At 40.2% G+C, this 23215-nt stretch overlaps 1 protein-coding gene across 4 annotated transcripts in view; it reads left to right on the top strand.

The window, feature by feature from the left end:
• Positions 1 to 23215, top strand: part of CNTN5 (contactin 5) — an 863350-nt gene that overhangs the window by 755793 nt on the left and 84342 nt on the right. For all 4 annotated transcript variants that reach the window (XM_056114781.1, XM_056114779.1, XM_056114782.1 and 1 more), the window contains one exon: positions 14080 to 14200. In XM_056114781.1, coding sequence (XP_055970756.1) covers positions 14080 to 14200 — 121 coding nt within the window. The remainder of the gene's footprint in view (positions 1 to 14079; positions 14201 to 23215) is intronic.

Raw genomic sequence — 23215 nt, forward strand, 5'->3', positions numbered from 1 at the left:
TACTATTTGTGCATTTCATTCCACGTTTAATAATCCTGGAGAATCTTCCATGTCATCTGGTATCACTCTAAGTCACTACTTGCAGTGGGAACATTGCACATAGTTTGTGTTTTAACCACTTCCTTTTTAGTAAATATTAACTCTGTTTCCTGTTTTGAAAGGTTTATGAGCAGATTTATGAAAAGCATTCTTAAACATCTGAATCTGTGTACATTAATTATCTTTCCTTGGGATAAAATCCCAGGAATGGATTGAAAAGACAAAGAACAAAACCATTTGTATTTAAATAAGTGATGCCAGATTTTTTCCCCAGAAATGGTGTAATAGAAAAGCAAGCCTTCAGGTGATCCCATGTATGGTCAGGGATGAACAAATGGTGCAAGGGTAGGGAGTGTGCCAGGAACTTAAGGTGTGAGTTCAGCTCCACCAGATTAGCTGATGGGCTTGAATGTGGGCTCGCATCTCTGAGAGTCATTTTGTAAGCGAAGAAGTTAAAGTAGCTAAGCAAGGTGTCTCTTTCTCATTCTAAAGTTCTATTCTCCATCAGTCTGAAGATTAGGATCAAATATATGTGCATATTTAATCACGGATATTGCAGTTCATTCAAAGGTGCAGAACTTTGAAGAGTATTATATACACTGCTTAAGTATTGCGAGTAGTGATTATTGGAGGAGCAGAGAGAATAGGGAATATGGCCTCACTGATTATTTCAATCTCAATCTGAGTAAAGTCTGGTTTATACATTGGATAATTGAATTCTCTTTAGTAAAATTGCAGAACCTAGATAAGACTTGTTATTAAAGATGGGTTTTCTGTGGCAAAGTATCTTTACTCACTTTCAAAATGTCAATTGAATTTGACTGAGACTTCCTAACCTGAACTTTTCATTGTTGGCTTTTGATTGACACGTTTATTCAGTTTGACCTTTCTTTTGACTGAACTCGTCATCTTCCATTTGAGTCTTCATTGGAATATTGCTGTCAGAGGCCACAGTCTAAACAGCAGTTTAAATCATTTGTCTTCATTGGCATTGATGTTTTAGAATTCCCTAAGTTCCAAATATTGTTGGTATTGATGAGTCTGGTCACGATCGTGAAAGACAGTGTCTAAATGGCACTGGCGTTGAGTAGGGCCAGCCCTGGTTTGATCCTGGCCCCATATGTGGTTCCCCAAGTACTGCCAAGGAGTGATCCCTGAGCACAGAATGAGGAAGAGTCCTTGAACACTACTGAGTCTGACCCCCAAACCAAAAATAGATTCTGTAACCCAATTTTTTTAATTTCTAAACATAATAACTATTAAATAAATTGTGCTTGATAAAGGAATATAGTATTTAACCATGAAAACTTGTTGAAGACTCCTTACTGAGATATCTGCTAACATAGCAAATTAAATATGAATACCTGAAAAACTGGTATCTGGAGGAAATACTTGAAATGGTCAGATATACTTGACTGGAAATTCACCCCAATAAAGTTCTTCTATGGAATTAATTATTCCATTTGAATCACTGTTTTCTTGAAAAAACAAATTAGGTATCAAAATTTCTCTGCATTATTGCTCATTTCTTTTTAAAAGATGACCTCATTGTCTCTTTAAGAGTGTCTTTTTTAAAAAAGGAATAGTACAGCAGGTATGACAGGTACCGTCATCCCACCAGGGGGATCCCCAGTCACAGAGTCAGGAGTAACTCCTGAGCACCACCAGGTGTGGCCCCCAAACCAAAACAAAACTGGTTTTAAAATGTCACTTAATGTATTTCAAAGCAGATCCTATTCTTTTCCTGAGGGGGTCCGGTGTCCATTCCCAGGCTGCTCGGCCAGAATCCGAGGGCCCAGCCATGCCCTGCTCAGCCTCCGTGTGGGGGGTCCTCCCCCAGAGGGCAGACCCAGGGCCTCCTGCAGGGCTGGAAGGTCTCCTCATGCCCGTGTGCCCAGTGTGCATGAAGGAGCACCCAGGTGCCACACACAACTGTACACTCATAGCTGTCACCAGATGCCCCCCTTATTTATAGAAGTGAGCTCTGAGTACACAGGTGCACACAGGGCCCGGATGCAGTCTGAAGTGCCTTGAGGTAGTATTGACCCAGAGCGTGCAAAGGAACTTGCTTCCTTTATTCTTTAGACCTTCTGTAGCTCTAAGAGAATGAGAAACACTTCTTTTCCCAGAAAGTTCTGGGTCAGGTTTTTTTTTTTCCTCTCAGCACTCTTCCTGAAAATGAAGGTTCTTTTTTTAACTCCTGGCACTTCTCTGAAGCGCTTTGTAGACAACTGAGAGCTGAGAGGAGCTGGTTGGTCGTCTGCGGTGGGAACACTTGTTCTCCCCGTAAAGCTCTGTGATCAGATCCATATGTGCATCAGGGAGCCTTGGATCTTGCATGTTCCCACAAGCTAGAGTTTTTCTGCCAGTCCATAACTCAGCTACTCTTTTCTGCAACCTCTGAGAAGTTGCCTCTCTTTCTCAGTCTCCCTTGGTCCTTCCTTTGGACTCTTCCCTATGTTGGGAGGGAATCTGGTTGACAGAGGTCTGAGGTCTGTCTGATTGATGAGAGAAAATCCTTTTCACACTTGTAGTATAAACAGAGTCTCCAAGATACTCTCTCAAGCCCTTTCCAATGGTGATCGACTTTATTTGGTGGCATCTTGGATTTGGTCACTTTCCTGGTTCTACAAATGATAGGTAGCAGTAAGGATGACTTGAGTCTTTTCTGTAACAGATGCCATGATCAGGGGTGACCAAGTGGCTGGACATAACTCAACTGGCCCAGGATATGCTCATGTCTGTGAGACCAACTATTAGCATGTCTGTTAGATGCAAAAATAAAGTTCCTCATTGCACATCTGGAAGAGCCAACTGACCTCACTCACACAGCTTAAGACTGCTGGAATAGTTCCAACAGTTGGGGTCTCTGAGCTGACTTCTTTCTCCATGTATTCTCTCTATAGGGCTAGCATGTGCGTTCTCAGAGAGCAACAGTCTCAGGTTAATTAATCTTTTTAAATGACACCTGGCTTCCCCCAAAACAAATGTTTTTAAGGGCCTAGAAAGAAGTTGCAAGTTGTCTTTTAACCTAACCTAAGAAATAGCAGTACATCATTTCTTCCATATTCTAAATTTAACATGTTTAAAATTTTGCTAAACCAGACTGGTCTTTTAAAAGAAAGTGATTTAAAAGACCAGACTCAAGGAGTAGGAAATTAGACTTCACTTTTCATAGAAAATTCAGCAAAATATGTGTGGGCATCTTTAATCTATCACAATGAACAAGCACCTAAATGCTGGACCTAATTGGTTATTGAAGCAGTACTAAATTCCACTGGCTTCACTAGAAAGCCAAGCTACCAATGTGGTATAAAATAGATTGTGAGAGTCTATGGCTACTGCCTTGTTGGGCCATAATAAAACAGCATCCATCTCACCATAGCCACTTTGGACAAATTTTAAATACCACATAATGTAGTATTTAGTCATCTTTCAGGGATCAGAAGGAATAACTAGTAGGAACCAATAAATAGTGAGGACAGAAGAGAATCTAAAGATTCTAAATAAATTTAGACAGAACATTAAAGCTCCAGTACAAATATTGGAAGGTAACATACACTGGAGAAACATTGGATATCAAAATGTGGGCACAGTATCAATGGCTCAGAAGGAGCAAGCACAGCTCCCTAACCAATGATGAATCCTTGGAGCACAGCAGGTCTCTCTCGTCTATCTCCATCCCCCACATGCAGAGATTCAGGGTGAGAGAGAAACTGATTATTTCTGAGAGACTCTAGGGAAGCAGAGGTGCACAAACTGGCCTCAGCCCAGGCTCATTCTTACAGTTCTGTACAAAAATCAATGGAACACAGAGTGGTCGCAATGTTCTTTGGGAATTTATGACAATGCCAGATCAATATGGGTCCTAACGGACAAATATGTTGAGCTCCTCTACTCTGCCTGACTGGGCCCCACTGGTTACAGGAGCAAATGGTCTCTCTGCACCCATGGGCAGGATGGTTCTAGATTTGGGGTGAGGAGTCTGCAACAAAAGTCAATGGCAGAACAGTTTGCCCTGGAAATCTGTAGAGGATGGTGTCATGAAATAGTGTTCCCTCCTGGTTGATAAGTCAGAAATAGAATAAGAGAAAACTAAAAAGACACATTGCTGTCAGTACAGTATTTGTCCATTTAAATCATACACTTACATTAGGTCGTCAAATTTAGGTTCACTAAGGTTCTGTCCCTATACACTAAACAGCTAAAAGATGTCTCAGGTGACACAGTGAGCCCTCTTGTGGTGGGTAGTCGCAGGCAAAGGCAACCAGTAGCAAGAGCACTGTGCCTACCTTTTAATGGGGCGTCTGTGTTACTCAAAGAGTCATTCTGAGAACTCTCTGCTTGGCTTAGGTAACTCATTTTCATCAGCGGCATGATTGCTGTGATATAGTGAAACCATTGTATTTTTTACGCGTTCTAAATTCTGCTCTAACTAGTGCTCATGAATGGAATTACCTCTGTGTTCAGCAGAGCAGCCTTTGGCTTCACCACAGGAGAGTGGAATGGAGCAGGCGGCGGCGGGGGGCGCCGGGGGGGTCCTACTGTGTTGTTCAGCCTCAGCCTTTCACTACACTTACCCAGGGACAGATCATCTACACTTGCCCGTCCTCAGCTGTAGGAGTTGATGGAGCCAGATAATTTGTTGTTTCTCTTCCCACACTAGAATCAATTTTCCGCAATGATTTTTGTGTGTGTGTGCACAATTGCCTGTGTTAGCACCTCACATTGCATTATACCTCCATGTCTGTCTCTGAAAGTGCACTGCAGCTTTCTCTGTCACGATGCTTTCACCTGCAGCGAATGCAGATTGAACCTGGGACACCAGTTTTATCTCCAGTGCCACTTCAGGTCAACTGAAGTGCTGTGTCGAAAATAATCAATCCATAGCTTGGGTTGAAGCTCAATCGTATTTTCTCTGAGTAAAGGAGAAGGGTACAAATTCACTGGTGTCAAGTCTTTGCTATTTCCTGCTTAGTCAAAATAGTCACTTTCACCAATGTAGGTAAATAATGAACGAACGAGTCCATAACGGGGCACGTGCTATGAACAATCATAGATAAGATGTGTAGCCACTAGAAAAGTTTACTACTCTGAAGTGTGGTCATGCCATTATGAGCTTCTTACCAACACAAGCTAGTGGACAGATGAATAAAAATTTTCCCAACTAGGAAAATTACCTTTACGTAACAGGATAAGGTAATTTCAGGTGAATTGCCCTAGTGACAGCCATATTATTTCTTTATTAGACAGTGGTGTGACTCACTGTGAGGGAAACGTTTATTGTCTGTCATGATCGCTAACATCTCCTTATCTACCAGAGTTGCCTCATTGAGCTAACCTATGATCCAGGCATTATTTAGTTTATAAAATGTTACTCTTAAAAATATCCGATAAAAATGTTGGCTCAACATAAAAACACTTCAGAGGTTTTGCCATATCAGTAATGAAAGTTGAACTATCAGTATTACCTAAAATCATATGTTTTAAAAGAGGATCTGCTATTGCACTTACAGAATAGTGAATTTCTAAGTGAGGCTCAAAATTTCTCTGTGTTTCTCTAGTCTGAGGACTGTGAGGTTGTGAGCAGTGTTTTTCAATCACTGCCAGTCTGGGAACGTGTGTGTGTGTGTGTGTGTGTGTGTGTTTGTGTGTGTGTGTGTGTGTGTGTGTGTGTGTGTGTGTGTGTGCTGCTCTACAGGCATCAAAAAAGTTGAAAGTGCCTGGTTTCGAGGGAGTCCCATCTCTGTTATTGGAAACCGGAGCTGTACCTCCTTATTCAACAAAACAAGTTTGAAGTGAACAGATTGTAGCTGACAGAGGTGTGCCACTGAGTTTGAAGTGAACAGTTTGCTGCTGACAGAGGCGTGCCACTGAGTTTTGTGCTTGCAGAGAAAATGCAAGAAAAGTAAACTCTTTGGACAGAAGACATAGTAAACTAAAAAAAAAAACTAATATTTTACTAACATAGTCTACCGAATGTACTGATGCCTAGATAAGCCCACACAACATATATATATATATTATATGTTTATATTTAGTATAAAACATATGGTTTATTGCTGTCTTTTTAACACAATCCTAAAGAAGGTGTAATTTATTCTATTTTATTTTCATGCCAACATAACTAAGGAAAAAACTCCATGTGTATAAAAAATTAAAAAGTCCAAACATTGAGCTGGGCAGAGAGGGCAAGTGCAGTTTCCTGGGAGATGCGCACACATGTGCACATTCTCGGAGGTGGCAGCTCTGACGTGGCCTGCATCTCAGGGAACAGCTCACAGGTATGACACCTGTGTGGCACCCAGAGTCCCCCTGATAAGAGTCACGTTTTATTCTCTTGAGGCGGGGGCAGCACACCTGGCAGTGCAGGACTCCTGGTGCACTGGTTGGTGTCTTCTCAGTGGTGCTGGGGTGAAACTCCGGCATCCAAGATACCCAGCATGCAGCATCCCCAACAAGAGTCTACATTCAGCGCAGTGCTGGGCTGTCTCGTCTTCAAAGTCTTCCTGATTTTCGCACCAGAGGCTTTACATTACTGTTTTGCACTGGTGGTCAACTGACTTATTTCTCAAAGACATTGGCCTTCAAAAAGCCTTCACGTGAGAGAGAAGCTGGCACTCATGGAGCACTCAAGGAAAGGGACCAAGAACACACTTCCCACTGTGCCAATAGATTGATTTGGAGTAGAGTCACCAACTGCAAAATTAAGAAAAGCTGGGGCATAGGACTAGGCCAGAAGAAGAGATGACATCATGCAGGTTGCTGCTCCATGGAAAGTAGCCTGCTGGGTAAAGTGACTCAGAGGGAGAGAGAAAGCCACTAGCCGATCCCTCTCTAATATACAGATTAATAAATGCCCCAAAACACTGATAACAAAGCATATGAGAACTGCCAGTCAGTTAAGGGGCCTGGGGGACAGGACAGGGAGGGAAGGTCAAATGGGAGTTAGGGCTGGTGGGGTGGGAGAGTGTTTGTATAAAACCACAATGCAAACACATGCATTTGTAAAAAGTGTCCAATTGTTGAGGCAGACGGGTGGGTGGGAGGCAAGCAGGGGTAGAGAATTGGTGAAGGGAAGTGGGCACTGGTGAAGGAATTGGTGCTGGAACAATATATGCCAGAAACCCACTCACGAATAAATTTGTAATTTCACAGCCACTAAGAGGGGGGGAAAAGGCAATAGGTAAAAATAGCCAATCAATAGTTTTGAGGTGGTAGTTTTATTTCGAGGTTATAATGGAGTTTGTGTTTTCAGTTAAAAGACAGGTTGATTTAGCAATGGTAGATGAGATGGATGAAAGAGAGAGGGACAGGGATAAAAATATAAAGCCTGGGCTCGAAAGCTACGACTGAAATCCTGAGCTTAGGACTCGGTGTGTGCAGGATAACTGCTAAAGCCATCCTCAGCACAGAGACAGAAGAAGACTCTTTCTCCTGGTCCAGTCTTGGTACTCTGCTACCAGATAAAACAACAATGTTTTCCTCTCCTCTCTCAAGCCTCGGTGCAGTCAAGAGGAAATTCACTCTCCTTTGAACATAGACGAGATGGACATGCTCTAAAGACAGTCTGTTCTAGTCTGGAGATGCAATACCAAACTCTGCCTACTGGTACGGAGCGGATGAATCACAGGATGCTCTGACATCTGAACAGTAAAGGGAGCCATGTGGCGTGTCAGGGATCAGGGAAGACATGCTTGCCCACAGACCAGAGAGCGCTAAGTGTTCGTTTCAGAGAGCATAGAGCTGAGAAGTTGGGAGAGTCGTCCCAAAGCTCCTTTAGCCTAGAGTCCTTAGATGACCATAGCAGTGACACCACCTGCTCTAAGAATGTCTTGTCCTTCCAAGTGGTATCAACAGCTCAGCACAGGCCTGGTAGCTTGTGAGAAACAGCTGTTCCTTCCTCACAGTCCCTGAAACCAGGAAGCAGGGCCCAGACCCAGACCCAGCCGATCTGGTGTCCAGTGGAGCGGGGTCCTGGCAGGAGGGTCCTCTTCTCACAGTGCTCTCAAGGCGGGAAGGCCCAAGAAAACTCCCTGGAGTCTTGACCAATGCACAAGCCCTTCTGCCAAAATCTTACTGCCTTCCAAACACTCTACCTCCAAGGACCATGGGAGATTGGAGTTGTGAATTTTTAGTCTATAACAGAGCCTTTTTGCCTTCATCATTTATTTTTAACTTAAAGAAACCGTACATCCAGTAACCCCAAGGCTAAGGGAGAGAGAGTCATGGTACAGAGGAGAGAAAAGAATCCAGCCACAGATTGTCACCTCAGTCTGGTGCTACCGAGTGTAAAGTAGTTCAACAGTTCTGTGGGGGCCTGGCAGGAAGGAGCCCTAATTTGGAGAAATGGCATATCACCATTTACTGTATCCAGTTTTGTCATCTAGAAAACGGCTCTTATTTAAATTTTCTGTGTTTTAAATTTCTTGCACTCACGTGATGGGTGATTGATCTGGCATGGTCTTGCTTCGAGAAGCCACGACGCCTGATGTTCATTTTCAGAAAACTAATCAGCTGATGTCGTGATTTTGTGACTGTGTGTGTAGGGCAGCCGTGACATTCCCAGTCACCTGAGCTTCCTGGGCAGCTGGCAAATAGTTTCCTCCTTCATCTGCGTCACCAAGGAAAATTGCTTCTGCATTTTTCTTAGGACCTAAAGATACTTTATTGAAAAGCATAATGAAAATTAAATCATTGCCAGGAAAGGAATAGAGTCAACTTTTACTCATTTGAATCTTTCACGCTTGGTTGACATTGACATAAATATTTCTGTCAAATAGGATTTTGCCTCATGAAGTAAAATCTACGAGTATTTTGTCTAGTATTTTATTTGCTGGTAGCAATGATTTCTATTTGAAATAGTGTGTAATTATTTTAGCATGAAAGTTAAGATCATCTACTTAAAATATTTCCTATACTATTTATATGTAGTATGTGCTTTATATATCCATAAAGTGATGGGATACTTTAAACAAATTAACCAGAATTATGAAGGGAAATTTTTTTCCCAGGAAAATATGTCAACGATACAAGATTTTAATCCAGTAACATTAAGTTTCTGGTAATCTATGTCTCATAGCTTGATACACAGATTTTTTTTATATTAGCAAAAAGTTTTGAAATTGCATCCTGGCTAGGGCTAGAGAGATTTAGATCAGGTTTAAAGCACATTCCTATAATATGCAAGGTCCTGAACTCGGTCCCCTGAGCATCACTGGGAGTGGTCTCAGGGCCCCCCAGCACCGCTGGACATGGTCCTTATTTTTTTGAAAAGAAAAGGAAAATGAAAGCTCCTGGAATTGAGATATCATGCGGCTTTGCTAGGACAGGAGTGCTGTTTATGTTTCTTAGTTGGGGACTGGAAGTGGCCTCCAGGTACCTCGTGCGAGAGTTAAATAAATCGTCAGTGAGTGTCTGTACGTCCCTAGTGGCAGGTGCTGACGGAGCCACCCACTGTGACGCCACATCCACAGAAACACTCAATTTAAGCTGTTTTGTTTTTTACTCGATTCCTTTCCCAGTGCTTACTGTGTGCACAGAATTCTCTGTGAAATCCTGCTGCGGGCGCGGGGGGGGGGGGGGGGGGGGGGTTGCATTAAGGATATTGTCCCCTTTTGAAGCATTTCCCAATGGTTCATGAAGGCTCATGTTTCATGTAATCTCTGTCAGTGCTCATGAGAAAGACAATACAGCTGTTGTTTTCCCAGATGCATAGGGGGGAAGGTGATAAAATATGTCTGCTCCTTAATCTGAGTGTGCTGGTTTTCTGGGGTTGGTTGTGGGGGGGGAGGGCAGGGGGGAGGTGAAAAATACATCTGAAATAAGGCTGTACTCACCAGAAATCTTACCATAGCTCTGAGAAAGGATGATAACCCATCAATTAAAAAAAAAACCTTTTCGTTGGCTGCATTGCAGTTATGGTAGCATTCATCAGACAAACCATCCTACTCAAGTCTGAGAACAGTTTATGTACTACACATGTACTGTGTCACATGCACACTTTCATGGGTTTGATTTGTATTATCACATCGATGTCCCAAGAGAGTAAATTTTCCAAATTCAAAATTTTATAAGTGGTAGTACCCAGGTATCATTTAAAAGTTTTTAAGTGTTCATCTCTAATACTGGCCCCTTTCCTTTCCCTTCCTGATTTCTTTGAGAGGGAAAAACAGGAAGATCAGGAAGGAAAAAAGAAAGGGTAGAAGGCAGTCAGGGAGGGAGGGAGGCTAGGAGGGAGGGAGAAAGGGAAGGAGAAAGGGAGGGACAAAGGGAGAGAGAAAGGGGGGGAAGGGGCACAACCCGTGGTTGCTGTGTTCCTGAGCTCACCATCCAGTGCTCATCAGCGTCTGAGATCAGCCCCCAGGGGCTCTGCTGGGCTATCTATGGCTGTACAAAGTGAGTACCCGTGATGCTCATAAACTCTGACTGAGCTCAGGAAACCTCAGGAGAGTCCAGAGAAGCTTTGGAGGAGAAAGCATTTGAACGTTTCCAGGCAAAGGAAAGAGAAGGAAGGAGCAGCAGCCGACCCAATTTTAGCAAAGGCCCAGGAGGTTAGTGGAGGCCTGGGAGGTCAGTGTTGGGGACACTCTGGTTAGTCTTGGGCTCAAGAATTCGGGCGTTCTGGAGGCCTCATGTGGAAACAGGAGTCTGGACATTACCCTAACACGTCAGGCAGAGGCAGACAATCTGCCCTCCACAGAGTGTTTGAGCGGGGACCACAAGGCACAGAACGCTTCTTCAGAGTCAAAGTCAACTAAGAACCAGGCTTGAGTAGTAGGATGACATTTTCCGTTTTATTTCCAGTCATCAGTATATTCTAATAAACTCAGCAGGCTGTGGGCACCGTGTAGTTCCCTCCGTTCGGTAGGTAGCCAGCAAGCTCTCATGGGGCATAGCAGAGCATGGGGCATGGCTGTGGAGAAGTTCATCTGAAGCAATGCCTAATGCGATTTATTCACAAAACCGAAGGAAACAGCAGAGGGGAAATCAAACCAGTGTCAGAGAAAAGAGAGAGTAACTCCTAAGAGAGAGAAAGTGAAAATGAGGTTTAAGCTTAAGAAAGCAAGCATCTGCTGTAAGTAACCATTTCATTAAAAGTGCACTAGATTGTGGAGCTTCTCTCTCTGGAGCTGCGTGCTGTGGCGGAGATTAAGTGTAACGGGCTCCCACATGAATCCCTCTCATTACTTCTCCTGAAAGATCCGTAAATCTACTGAAAGGGTAATTTAGGTTTAGTACCCACAATCTATTCATTTTACTTTTAATCTTCCCTGTTTAGAATTGTAAAAGCATAATGCAGGTGTAATCCGAAAGAGAGGGGGTGAGCCCAAAAGAGGTGATTTCCGCTCCTCTCCCAATCTTGCATTTACAGGTGCATGGCAGAGGGGGGAACATTTAATTCCTCATAGATGGTGAAGACTCTCAGCCCATTTAGAGCATTGCATATTATTCATTGCATGAATGGAGTCGAGGACAACATGATCTGTCTCATGCCCTCCTGAATTCCTTGGACCTTTTAGTGATTTTTTTTTAATTAAGTCTTTTCTTAATTCCATTAAGCTTTTTTTTTTTTTTTACTGTTTACTTGACAGGAAGGACAAAGGTTTGGGGACTTTTGTCTTGGAAAAAAAAACAAATAAATTACTTGGAAAGAAAAATATGTAAAAACAAGACAGTTATGCAATTGTAGGAGTGTAATTTTACCAAGTTTTTTTTAATGTCAACCTGATGAGTTACTTATACATAACCATTACTTGTTCTGTTGTTTAATTCTCACCTGTTTGTAACATTTAAAAAGCAAACATGTGAATAAAATAACAACAAAACAATGACAGTCTTTCAAAAGTGTTATTTCTGGAAATAATAAAATGCTTGCTGGTTTTCTGAGGCCTCTCCTACTTTGCCATAAGATCTAAGCTCCACTTGAGACCCATAGTAAATATGTTGATTTCCGGTTAGTTTTATCATGACTCTCCCTTTATAAGAGTTTATAAATCCAAAATGGGGTGGATGCTTCCTAAAGAGTGAAACAGAATAAAGCTCCCTTTTATGTTTTGAATTATATTGATTTGAAACTGAATTGTTGCTACAAGTATTTGTAGTTTTCGCAAAGCTTACTTTCCACATTTGAAAGTAGTGAAAACTTAGCCTGTGTGCCAGTGAGAAAATGGATTTTTGCTGTACAGTTTGCCTATTAAATATTTTTAATTTCACAAAAGAAAGAATACATTTTGTAAAATGTAAGAGTAGCAATTCATCCTAAAGAAATTGGCAGTATGGGATAATCATTGGAAAATACCACATTCCTTGGAATTATCCTTATGACATTTTATTGCATTTTTATCATGGAGCATTTCCTCATAAGATACTAAATCAAACCAGGTCTTAGCATTTATTTCACAAGATAAAACTTTAGTGTCCATAGAAGTCCCTGTTAAAAAAGAAAAAAATTCGGAGATGAAATACCCAAAATAGTCTAAACCCTAAAGCATAGCATAAATTAAGTAATCCATTCATTGAGATAAACCGAAAGTTTGAGACGTAAAGAAAAAAATCCAGACAACCTTTTTTTTTTTTTTTGCTTTTTGGGTCACACCCAGCAATCCTCAGGGGTTACTTCTGGCTCATGCACTCAGGAATTACTCCTGGCGGTGCTCAGAGGACCATATGGGATGCTGGGAATCGAACCCAGGTCGGCCTTGTTGGCTGTGTGCAAGGCAAATGCCCTACCCGCTGTGCTATTGCTCCAGCCCCATCCAGACAACTTTTAGAAGTTATCTTACCTTTTGATTTTCACCCACCCCATTGACCTATATCAAAATAAAAGCAAATAATTAGCTCTTAAAGAATCACAAGTATAAGCATTCTTTAAGGACAAAAGCATCGTGTGTGTGTGTGTGTGTGTGTGCGCGTGTGCGTGTGTGTGTGCGCGCACATAGTGAATTTACTATCCATTTTAAAAATAGATGACCTTGAAATATGAATTGCTTTTCTGTGGCTTACACAAAATAGTCTTTCAGGTACTCAATTATTGTTAGAGGGAAGTTTTGAGTTCTTCTCAGATGTCATTTCAAATTCTATGCATCTGCTGTCATTCCAATAGTTTTTTTTTTTATTGCAACATGAAAACCGGAGAGTTTCAGAGTTTTGTTATGTCATTATATGAAAAAACTTCTCAAAAAATGTTGTAAATACCAGATCTTTACCTAGTCATGTTAAAGAAAATCTATCTTCCTTAATAATGTAACTCCAAGATAAGATTAAGCAATGACAAATTTGTCCCAGTCATTCTAAAATGTAGGGTCATCAGTGATGCTGTGAACTGAGAGATGTAAGCAGTATTGTCCCAGATATTTACTGATCTCCTTGATTATGTCGTCATCCCCTTGCTCCCAACAAGAATTGGGTATTTTCAGCCTCTTCTGTATTTTATAATTGCATTAACTTAGATTCAGGCTAACTCTTCTCCCTGGTGGTGGGGGTTGGGAAAGAATAAATCTTTGTTCGGTAAAGACACATTGCTTTGGGACCAGTAACTTTCACCTAAGCACTATCCCATTCAGTTTCTCACCCTACAATAAGAAGAGAATAATTTAATGATGCCATATGGGATAATCTTTTGACTACCATCTACTTATAATTAATATCCTTAAAAGTTGCTATTTCTTGTAGTACCATTTTCTTGCCACAATAATAGGTCTGTCTCTGAATAAAAAAGCAACCGTTTTTGCTTACTGATTATTTTAAATAACTTTTAAAGATATGAATTTGTTTGTGCATATTTAAGTATTTTTTAAATAATTTAGCTGCTAAGGCACTATATACAATATTAAATGTTCAAACCCTTTATGAACAGTGTTGGAATCAACTTCCATGTGTTTTTTTTTTAAATAGGGCATGTTTGATTTCTGAATTGTTGTCATATAAATTGTAAGGACAAAAATGGGTCCTTTGAGTGAATATGCAAAGTTCCCCTTAAACCACCTTGAACTAGGCAGATTTGCACCATTTTAAACTGGCACTTCATCCCTCTTTCAGCAAGCATCCTCTGCAGATTTAATGATCAGGAACATCCTTCTGATGCATGCTGGGAGATATGGCTGCAGGGTACAGACCACAGCAGACAGTGTGTCAGATGAGGCAGAACTTCTTGTTAGGGGTGAGTATGCTAATAGTGCAGTCTGAAGACATGATCACCATAAATTATCATACAAAGGACTTTAAATGCATGGACTTTGAGCACGTCAGTACTGTGCATTTTACTTTCAGTTTTACAGTATATGTCATTTTTGCTTAACCTTTTGCCTTTGAAAAGATTATATGAAAAAATTCTCCTTAGTAACAGACAAAACCTCAGATCCAACTTCACGTCCAAAACACCTTTAGTAATCAGCGGTCACTAAGTGTGTAACCGATTTAAAGCCAAACAGAAATTTTAAACAGTTGAACCAGAAAATACTCTTGGAATACAGAGATAAAATGTGTTTGTGTATATGTTTTTCAAATGCAAAGCCAGTGGAAACCCAAGGCATTTCTCCCTCTACTGACTTCTGAATTCTGCTTTCCAAATCAGAAAAATTGCATGTTTAATATCATGACATTTACAACTGCTAAGTGGCAGGATTTTTTAAGTCTGAAAATATCAACACACAGTATCTGTGTGCAGAGGAGACAGTTCAGTGGTTGCCAACTTTGAACTAGATCACCCAATCCTGTAACCCTATGAAGCAACTTCTTATTTGAATTAAGTTAATTACTATAGCAACCAGTTCATTTTAGTACCTTATTCCCCAGCTATGGGAAATACAGCTCCTAGCATGCATTTTCTTCTTTTCTTCCTCTCTGTATTTTCTTTTTCCCCTTCTTTTTCTTCATTGTTCCCTTTCTTTATTCTTCCTTCTGTCCTTCCTTTCTTCTGCCCATCTTACCTTCCTTGCTTCCTTTCTTCTTTACCTCTCTCCCTTTCTTCTTTTCTGTTTTTTATTCATATACATTTACCTATCCCCCAATACTGCACAGATAATTCGCATGCAGATGTCCTACTCCAAGTGAGTATACCTTAAAACTATCACTTAAGACCAGAGCCAGTACATTGTTCTAACCCTTGCCAGAACTTCTCTCTTCTGATCTTACACAATTACATCCTGAGTGGTGTGAGTATTGCATGCTAAGACTATCCCTTGCATGATCTCTGTGAATAAAAATGTCACAGCGCATAACAAGACCTTGTAATTTAGTTACTTGTCTTCTCCATGTGAACTGTTTCCTGATCACATTTTTGAAGATTTCATCAATGTAAAATTCTGATGCACAGTAAATACAAAACATTTCCAAAGTGTCATCATCCCATCCTTTTACTTGTATGCAACACAAAAGGTTTACTGACTTTCAGTAGGATGTTCATCATTGATCAGAGAGGAAAGTGTTGTTTCAAAGCAGGTGTGCATCTGGGTTTCTCTAGTTTCTTATTTTTCCTTTTAGAAGGTTTTCTGAACTTTACTCCAAATTTTCATGAAGAATATGTGTTTATGTATACTATTCTAAGACATCAATCTTTTAAAGTGCTCATCCAGTTAGCTAGATTTTTTTCCCCTTTATGCCTTTTAAATCCGAAAGGTTCATGGCACTATAAACCCCATTCTGCAGTCGAATTCATAGGAAATTGCTGTCTTCCCTTGCTGTGGTCTGTTTTAGATTATGTGTATTTATTGTGTAGCACTTGCCTAGTAATTTAGAATGATGCTCCTAAAATTGGAGCTTTCCAAATGAATAACACAATTTAGAGGCGGATAACAAGAAACTAGATATTTTCACAGGTCTGTGAGGGGCAAATTTAAGTAGCAGACTAACATTCTGCTTTGTAAGTAAAATTAAACTCAATGGGGTTTAGAACATAATTCAGGTTCACTTTTTTCATGTTCTTTTTTAGCTTTTGGCTTTATGCCTCGGAAATGATGAAATGCATGAATTTTGGAATTATACTCATTCGCAATTTCGAACAGTTTGCTATTTTCTGAATATTCATGCAATGTTCAACTCAAGTTTTCATTTGAAGTGAGTCTGATCAAGTCACCAATTTTTTATTATATATTTGCATTATTTTCCTAAACTTGATAAAAATGGTTTTCCTCTGCTCCCTTTTGCCTTGGACAGATTTCGCAGGTTCTGGTTCTCCCTTTTAATTGTTATTTTTTAAGTTCATGGCTCCTGGTCATAGGGGTACCTTGATGCTTAAAAGTTGCTGCTTTGAAAGTGGGCTTGTGAAGAAAGCCAAGACTAGTTTACTCTAGGATCTTCTTTCTCACACTTCTCCATGCATTGCTGGTTTCTACACTCAGGGTGTTCGGATAACACAGGCCATTCTCCCCATCATGATGGTGATGCATGGCAGAACCCTAAGGCTCACTTAGCCAGGTTAGTGCCAGCTCCAGCATCTGTCCTCCTGAAAAAAAAACACCATTTTAGGACAATTTCAGTAGTTCAGTCTGCCCAGTGGTGAACAGCAGAGAAGTTGTGGGCCGTGGGAAAGAACATATTTCAGCTGAGACGTAGTGCAAGGGGATTAGACTGGTGGAGACTACTCCCCCTCCCACCACCACCGCCGCTTACCGCCTACCCTACTAGAGAAAATTGTTGAAATTCTCTTATGTCTCTCACACGTCCTATACTTCTTCACCTCTCCCCACAATCACGCTAACTGGAGGCTCAGGTATGTGGCCCTCAGGGTGCTCCTTGCTAATTATTCCACTTGTTTCTCTTCCCACTTATTCTGTTAAATCTATCTTTCTCCCAGATGCTTGCTTCCAGTCTTTCTTTATTTGAGTTGTGAATGCCAGTGCTATATTTTACCTCTCTTCCACGGTTATTATCATCCTCCAAAAATTGAGTTTTCCCATAAATAATCATCTGAAGCATAAAATCACTTGGTCTCACATACTTAATATTCAGTGAACCAGCATTATAACAGGACCATGCATAATTTGAAGAAGCATAATAGAAGTAATGAATATGTTAAAAGAAATTATTTTGCTGGAATTTAAGAGAAAATTAAAGCCACTTCTGGACATCTGTACACAATTTAAGACCTTTATTCAAGTGTGATATAGCAACAGTAGAGAAAATAAGGTAGTCCGTGCAGGTGGGATCTCCTTAACGAGGCCTGGGACCATATTATTTTGCCCCCAGAGAAGAAGACCAGCCTTTAAGAGGAAAGACTGGGGCGGGGCTGCGGGAGACCCTGGGTTTGATTCCCAGCACAGCTGCAGGGGGCAGTGGCGGGGGGGGGGGGGGGGGGGGGCAGTGGCGGGGGGGGGGAGGGCACGCAGGAGAACACCATTGAAGGGAATGGACTAGTAGAAATCCAAGCATTCCCAAGTAATGCAAGAAGTGGTCAACCATGATCTAAAAGAAGCCAAAGAAAGAAGTGTTCGTGCTTTGCTTTTTTTATTTTTAAAAATCAATGTTAGAAATGTTTCCCCAGAGAAAATACAGGAATAGAAAATTGTCAAAGACAAAAACATGCTTAGCTAAGTATTAGAGTGAGCACCAGCAGACATGAGTCTGTTCCAGAGCAGAGGTGAGCAATTAGAACTTCACTTTTATGTGAGGTTTTCATTCTGGTTACTCTGCTTCTTAATGCCAAACAATAGATCAAGAAATTCTTAGACTAGTCAAGAAGAAATCAATCCTCTCTTGGTTCTTTCTAAATGCACAGCTTATATGCCCCTCCCTCCTCCAAATGTGGACAATTTTCATTTCTTGAATTACAACTTGAAAAATAAATCTGGCGTGTATTAAAGTTGAATTTGAGAAGAAAGAAGCCACCCGGGATGTTGAGGGACCTTGAACTGCTTTGAATTACTCCTCTTCCCTCTCACCCAGCATTACTTACTCAACCTGGGCTTCAACTTTTCTTTCTGTCTTACTTTCTTCAGATTTTCTATTCAGTTCCATCAATTTTTTTCAAAGAAATATTCTTGCCCTTTACTATTTATTTGACTTTTCAGTCTCTTTCAATCCACCCACCACTTTTCACTAAAAAAACTGAAAGTTTTGGGGTTTTTTTTTCCAATGAGGTTAATGAGTGTGTTTGATAATTTGATAATCTGCTCTTCTTCTTTTATGTGATAATTTTATCATTTCTTTTATTTGATAATTTGATAATCTGCTCTGCTCTTCTTTTATTCCCTTACCTTGTCATTTGTCACCTACTCCTTATTAAGTCCTGAGCTTGATACTCTGAGTGTCAAGAAGAAGGTGCTAAAGTTCTCAGTCACGTGTGGTTATTGCATTGTCTAGGCCACAAGTGTGAGGGGCAACCTGGGCATTCTTGCACAAAACTCCTAAGAAGAAGCCCATAAGCTTTCCTGTTTTGTGGAGGAAATAGTGAAAAACCACAGGTGTACCTACAGGATCAGCTCACATGCCTCTGAGACCTTGTGCAGAATGAAAGGGCAGAGTCCCTTGTCTAAAAGTTGAAAAGAGTTTCAGGAACAGCACAATTGCAGCATGAATCTAAGTATGGGGACTTTTGAGGGTTCACAAATGATGTTTTAGAAGAATATAGTTAATATAATTCCTTTTATAATAAAATATTTATAATCAATACATAAAAGATGTTCTCTCACGAAGAAAATCTAGACACATTAATTCGGTGCATTATTGGAATACCTTATGTCTTTGTGGAAAGTTTAGAACACTAATATTACCAGTACTGGATAAAGTCATGTAAGTAACATAACCAATCCCTTTCTTAGCTTGGGCTTTTTCTATATTAAGTAGTTTATACGCCAATAAGATTTATTTTAGATACTGAACAACAGTTTTGTTTTTTCTCTCATGCTTTCCATATAGTTGTTTGATAACCTGTGGAACTTTTCAAAAGAAAAAAGTAAATTTTTGTGGTTCAGTGTTTGGATTCTTTGTGCCACACTAGTTTTTTTGTTCTTATCTTTGTTTTTTGTTCTTTTTTTATTGAGGAACAGTTAACTGGAGCTGTTTAGAGTGACTAAAATATGACTGAAGTATGTGTATTTCCAAATGAAAAAAATCTACAAATGCATTATCATTGTTGGACAATCAACTCATGAAAATCAAATTTATTTTATTCACTTAACAAGCACACAAGCTGAAAACCAAACTCTCCTTTACACCCTAATATTTCATTCCATTGCTAGAATTTTCTTAGGTACATTGGTGGGATCACTTTGCCATTTTGAAAAAAGTACTCTTTCATTTTGAGAAAAAAACTCATCAGTTGGGCTTTATATCATACCTGGTTGTGAGTGACAAATTGTCAGTTGATTACATTTCACTCTGTATATTGTATATTCCACAATTTTAACCTATTTTTCTTATATATCTATCTTCTAAAAATGAAATTTGCTATCCCTCTATATGTATGGAACATTGTGAGGAGCAATTATTGGGGTTTTTGTTGTTGTTGTTCTTGTTTGTGTTTTGTTGGTGGGTTGGTTGGTTGATTGGTTGGTTGGTTGGTTGGTTGGTTGGTTGGTTCTGGGACTAGAAGTCAGGGACTCAGGAATATGAGGAGTCTGTTCTGCCACTGACCCTATTCCCAGTGTCCCTATGAGATCAGCTCTTGGTTGGAAAGTTGTTTTCAGTAGTGAGTTCCTTCACTGTTGTGTAAGGGCCAGCATAAACCAGAGTGAGGTAGGGGGTTAGGACTACTGTACATCCACTCTTACCACAAGAAGGAGCTTAAACTTTGATGGGGAAAGTTACTGATCTTGTCAAAGGTCCAAAGCAGGAAATGCAGAGGATTAGAACCACTTTCAGACTTCAAGATTATTTCAAAAATCTTCAGGGGGGCTTTTAGATGTTATTGAGACCCTGCTTGCCTGTGGATCCAGGGAGGTCATACCAATCATCTTCACAAGTAGAAGCGTCTGAAAAAAGACAGCAGCTATGAGGTAGAAAGGACTGCTCAAAATCATCCATAATGCAAACTGATTTGAATTTGACTAATTGAAAAACAGGAAGGAGGCAGAATCTACAGAACTTGGTGTCTTGCTAGCTGTGAAGAATGGAATGAAGGTCAGCTTAGTGTTTCACCGAGAATCAGTGGTGGGGACCCCAGACACGTTATTGAGACCAAAAGTCACCCTCGGAATAACTCAATTATTAACAAGATCCCATGCACGTGCAAATCATCCTGGTTTTGTAGGCCTCCTAATGAAAAATGAGCATGATTTTCATATTCTCAAGAAATAAGTGGAGAAGTATATTAGGAGCTAAGGTACCACATTTTTAAAAGATTTCAGTAGAGAAAAATAACCAATAAGCAAAAAAATTCATAGCTATGGAGCTCGTAAGTAAGAAACATTAAACTTAAAATTCAGAGTTAGAATCATGTGTGATCAGCAAATTTAGCTCAACAGAGAATGAAATTTTGGACAGGGCTAATCATGAGAAGGGGGAAAAGCCTCATGATGAAACGTCCAGAAACTAATGTTGAAAGGATGAATCGACAAAAGAGATTGGGAAGAAACCACCAGAAGCAGCTAAACACAGAGGAAGGCGAAGAAATCAAGTCATAAAAACAAAGAGAAAAGGTAATTCCAGGAAGCAGAAAGGGAGCAACAGTGCCAAATGACAGCCGGCAAATAATATCCAACACAGAACATAGGGCTGAGCAATTGCAAGCTACAGGTGACTTGGCAAGGTCAAATTCAGTGGGATGACGGATGTAAAAATCAAATTGCAGCAGGTAGAGGCAATGAATATTGTATGAAAGGTATAGTATTGAGAATGTCATGGAATTCGATGTTGGACTCTTCCATATTCCCACAGCTCTTCCTAATTTTATCACTTTGTGCATGTTGTTTAAGGCTACCTTGCTCACCCTCTATTTATTAACACATATTGTCCAAACATTTATAAAGTATATGAGTTGTGGTAGGCAGTATGCTGAGAACTAGCTAACAAGAATCAACTGATTCCCCCAATAAAAAGGAACATATCTTTGCACAAGTTATTGTAACAAGCACTGTTACAGATGTGTGGGTAGCACAGTTTTCTCTTTGATCATAAGCTCTATAAATAATAACAATAACAGCTAATATTTATTAATATCCTTTTTACTAAAGGAAAATTAAATCAAAAGGAGTTGGATATTTTTAGTTCCATCTTGAAATTAAGGAGTAGGAGGTTTAAGACTCATAAAGTGTTACCTTGATAAGAGGAGGAATAGTGAGTGGAGTCAAGGCAGACTGACTTCAAAGCCAGCATTTTAAATTACTTACAGCCTTCCATCATCAGAGCCAGAGTATTTCCATTTTGTTCATCATATATTCCCCTGAACCTATTATTATTTCTGAAAAAGATTAATAAATATTTGAGGAAGGAAGGAAAGAAGGAGGAAGGAAGGAAGGAAGGAAGGAAGGAAGGAAGGAAGGAAGGAAGGAAGGAAGGAAGGAAGACTGATGCAAAGAATGAAGGGGTTCTATAAGATATGGGAATTATTTGACAAGCTCTGCCTAGAGGTAAGAATTTTATGCAGGAGAAGACATGTGGCTTGGGTTAAAATATATTGAGACATTCACTAAAACAAAAAGTGCAAAAGACAGTCTACGTCAGTTTGCAAATACAGTTCTTTGTCATTTCAGTTTCTCTCTAAGGATGCTCTGCTCCTGTTCTCTCATTCCCTCAGGTACCTAGTTTCTGATCACTTGACCAAGTATCTGTCACCCTTCTCTGTTTTACACCTTGGTCCAAATTATCCCCACTGACCTCATTGACAAGTCTGAACTTCCTCTGACCTTCATGTTTTGCCAGTCATTAAACATCGAATTTTAATGACAGTTTTCTCTGGACATTCTGTGGGGGTTTATCCAGACAGTCTAAGATTGAAAGGATCACTTCTAGACAATCCCACATGGGTCATCAGGCATCAATAAAGAACAGACCAATTCCTACATGATCTCTTCTCTCACTTTAATCTCTCCAAATGACTCAAATGGTTTGAGTCAAGAACAGAACTCCAAGTTATTTTATTCAGGGTCTGACCTTCATTTCAATTTCCTCTTCAAACGTTTGGTATGCATTGTTTCTTATCTACTTAGAGATGAGTTATGCCAACAGTCATGAAAACAAAACAACCCAGAACAAAAGAACAGTCTCTGCTGCGCAGGACATCCTTAGTCTCACCAATATAACAGAGGCTAAGATCGGAAATCAATTTTTTTTCTGCCTATTGATTTGTTTGGAATTTTGGGGGGAAAACATATCATCTGACTTACTCATTTACTTATGTTTTTCAAATACTTTGTTTAGGCACAGCCTAAACCACACACAAATTCTTCCTAAAGCTCAAGCCTTTGTTTTCCTGAATGTGTTGTATCTTCTGTGACTGTGGCCTAGATTATTGTAGCATATTTTTGGGTTCTGAGAAGTAGTTTGTTTTCTTTTGTTTTCAGTCCTCCAGTGCATGCATGCACTATGTGGTCCTTTTTAAAATTTAATTTAATTTATTTTTTATTAAAGAACGATGATTTGCAAAGTTATTGATAGTTGAGTTTTAGGCATATAATATTTCAGCACCAATCCCACCACCAGTGTTAACTTCTCTCACCATTTCCCAGATTTCCTTCCCACCCCAGCCCCCACCCCATCACCACCTGTCACCTTGACAGGCACATTATAAAGTTCCAGTGACTGCAGCTTAGATCTCATGTTTTCAGTTTTGTTGAATCTGTGTTTTGGATGTATGGCTCTACCCCTCACTCTTATCTCTGGGGTCCCTTGAGGCCCTGATGCCTGTTATGTGACCCCGTTTAAAGGACCCACATATGAGCATCAAGAACTCAAGTTCCAAGCAAAATGTGCTGAATGTTAACCCAATGACTGATCTCCTCTCGAGGGAAGACAACGGGAAATGGTAAGTTCACTTTCAAGTCTCTGTCACGAAGTCTTGTTTTATTTCTACCTGTGTTACAAAATGCTCAGTTCTTAATTGTTTTCTTAATTTTGTGTGACATTATACACCATGCAGCCTGGTTTCTGAATGATTTTCACTGAACAGCGCAAACTCCATACAGATTGGACAGAGCTGGCGCGGACAGGAAGAAACTTCTGCCGATTTTTACTGCTGATTGAATTTTGTCCTCCCAAACACCTGGCAAAGGTAATGTCGCCGTTTCACTAAGTACTCCTT

Source organism: Sorex fumeus, unplaced genomic scaffold, assembly GCF_029834395.1.
Source record: "Sorex fumeus unplaced genomic scaffold, SorFum_2.1 ptg000028l, whole genome shotgun sequence".
Taxonomy (NCBI): Eukaryota; Metazoa; Chordata; class Mammalia; order Eulipotyphla; family Soricidae; genus Sorex; species Sorex fumeus.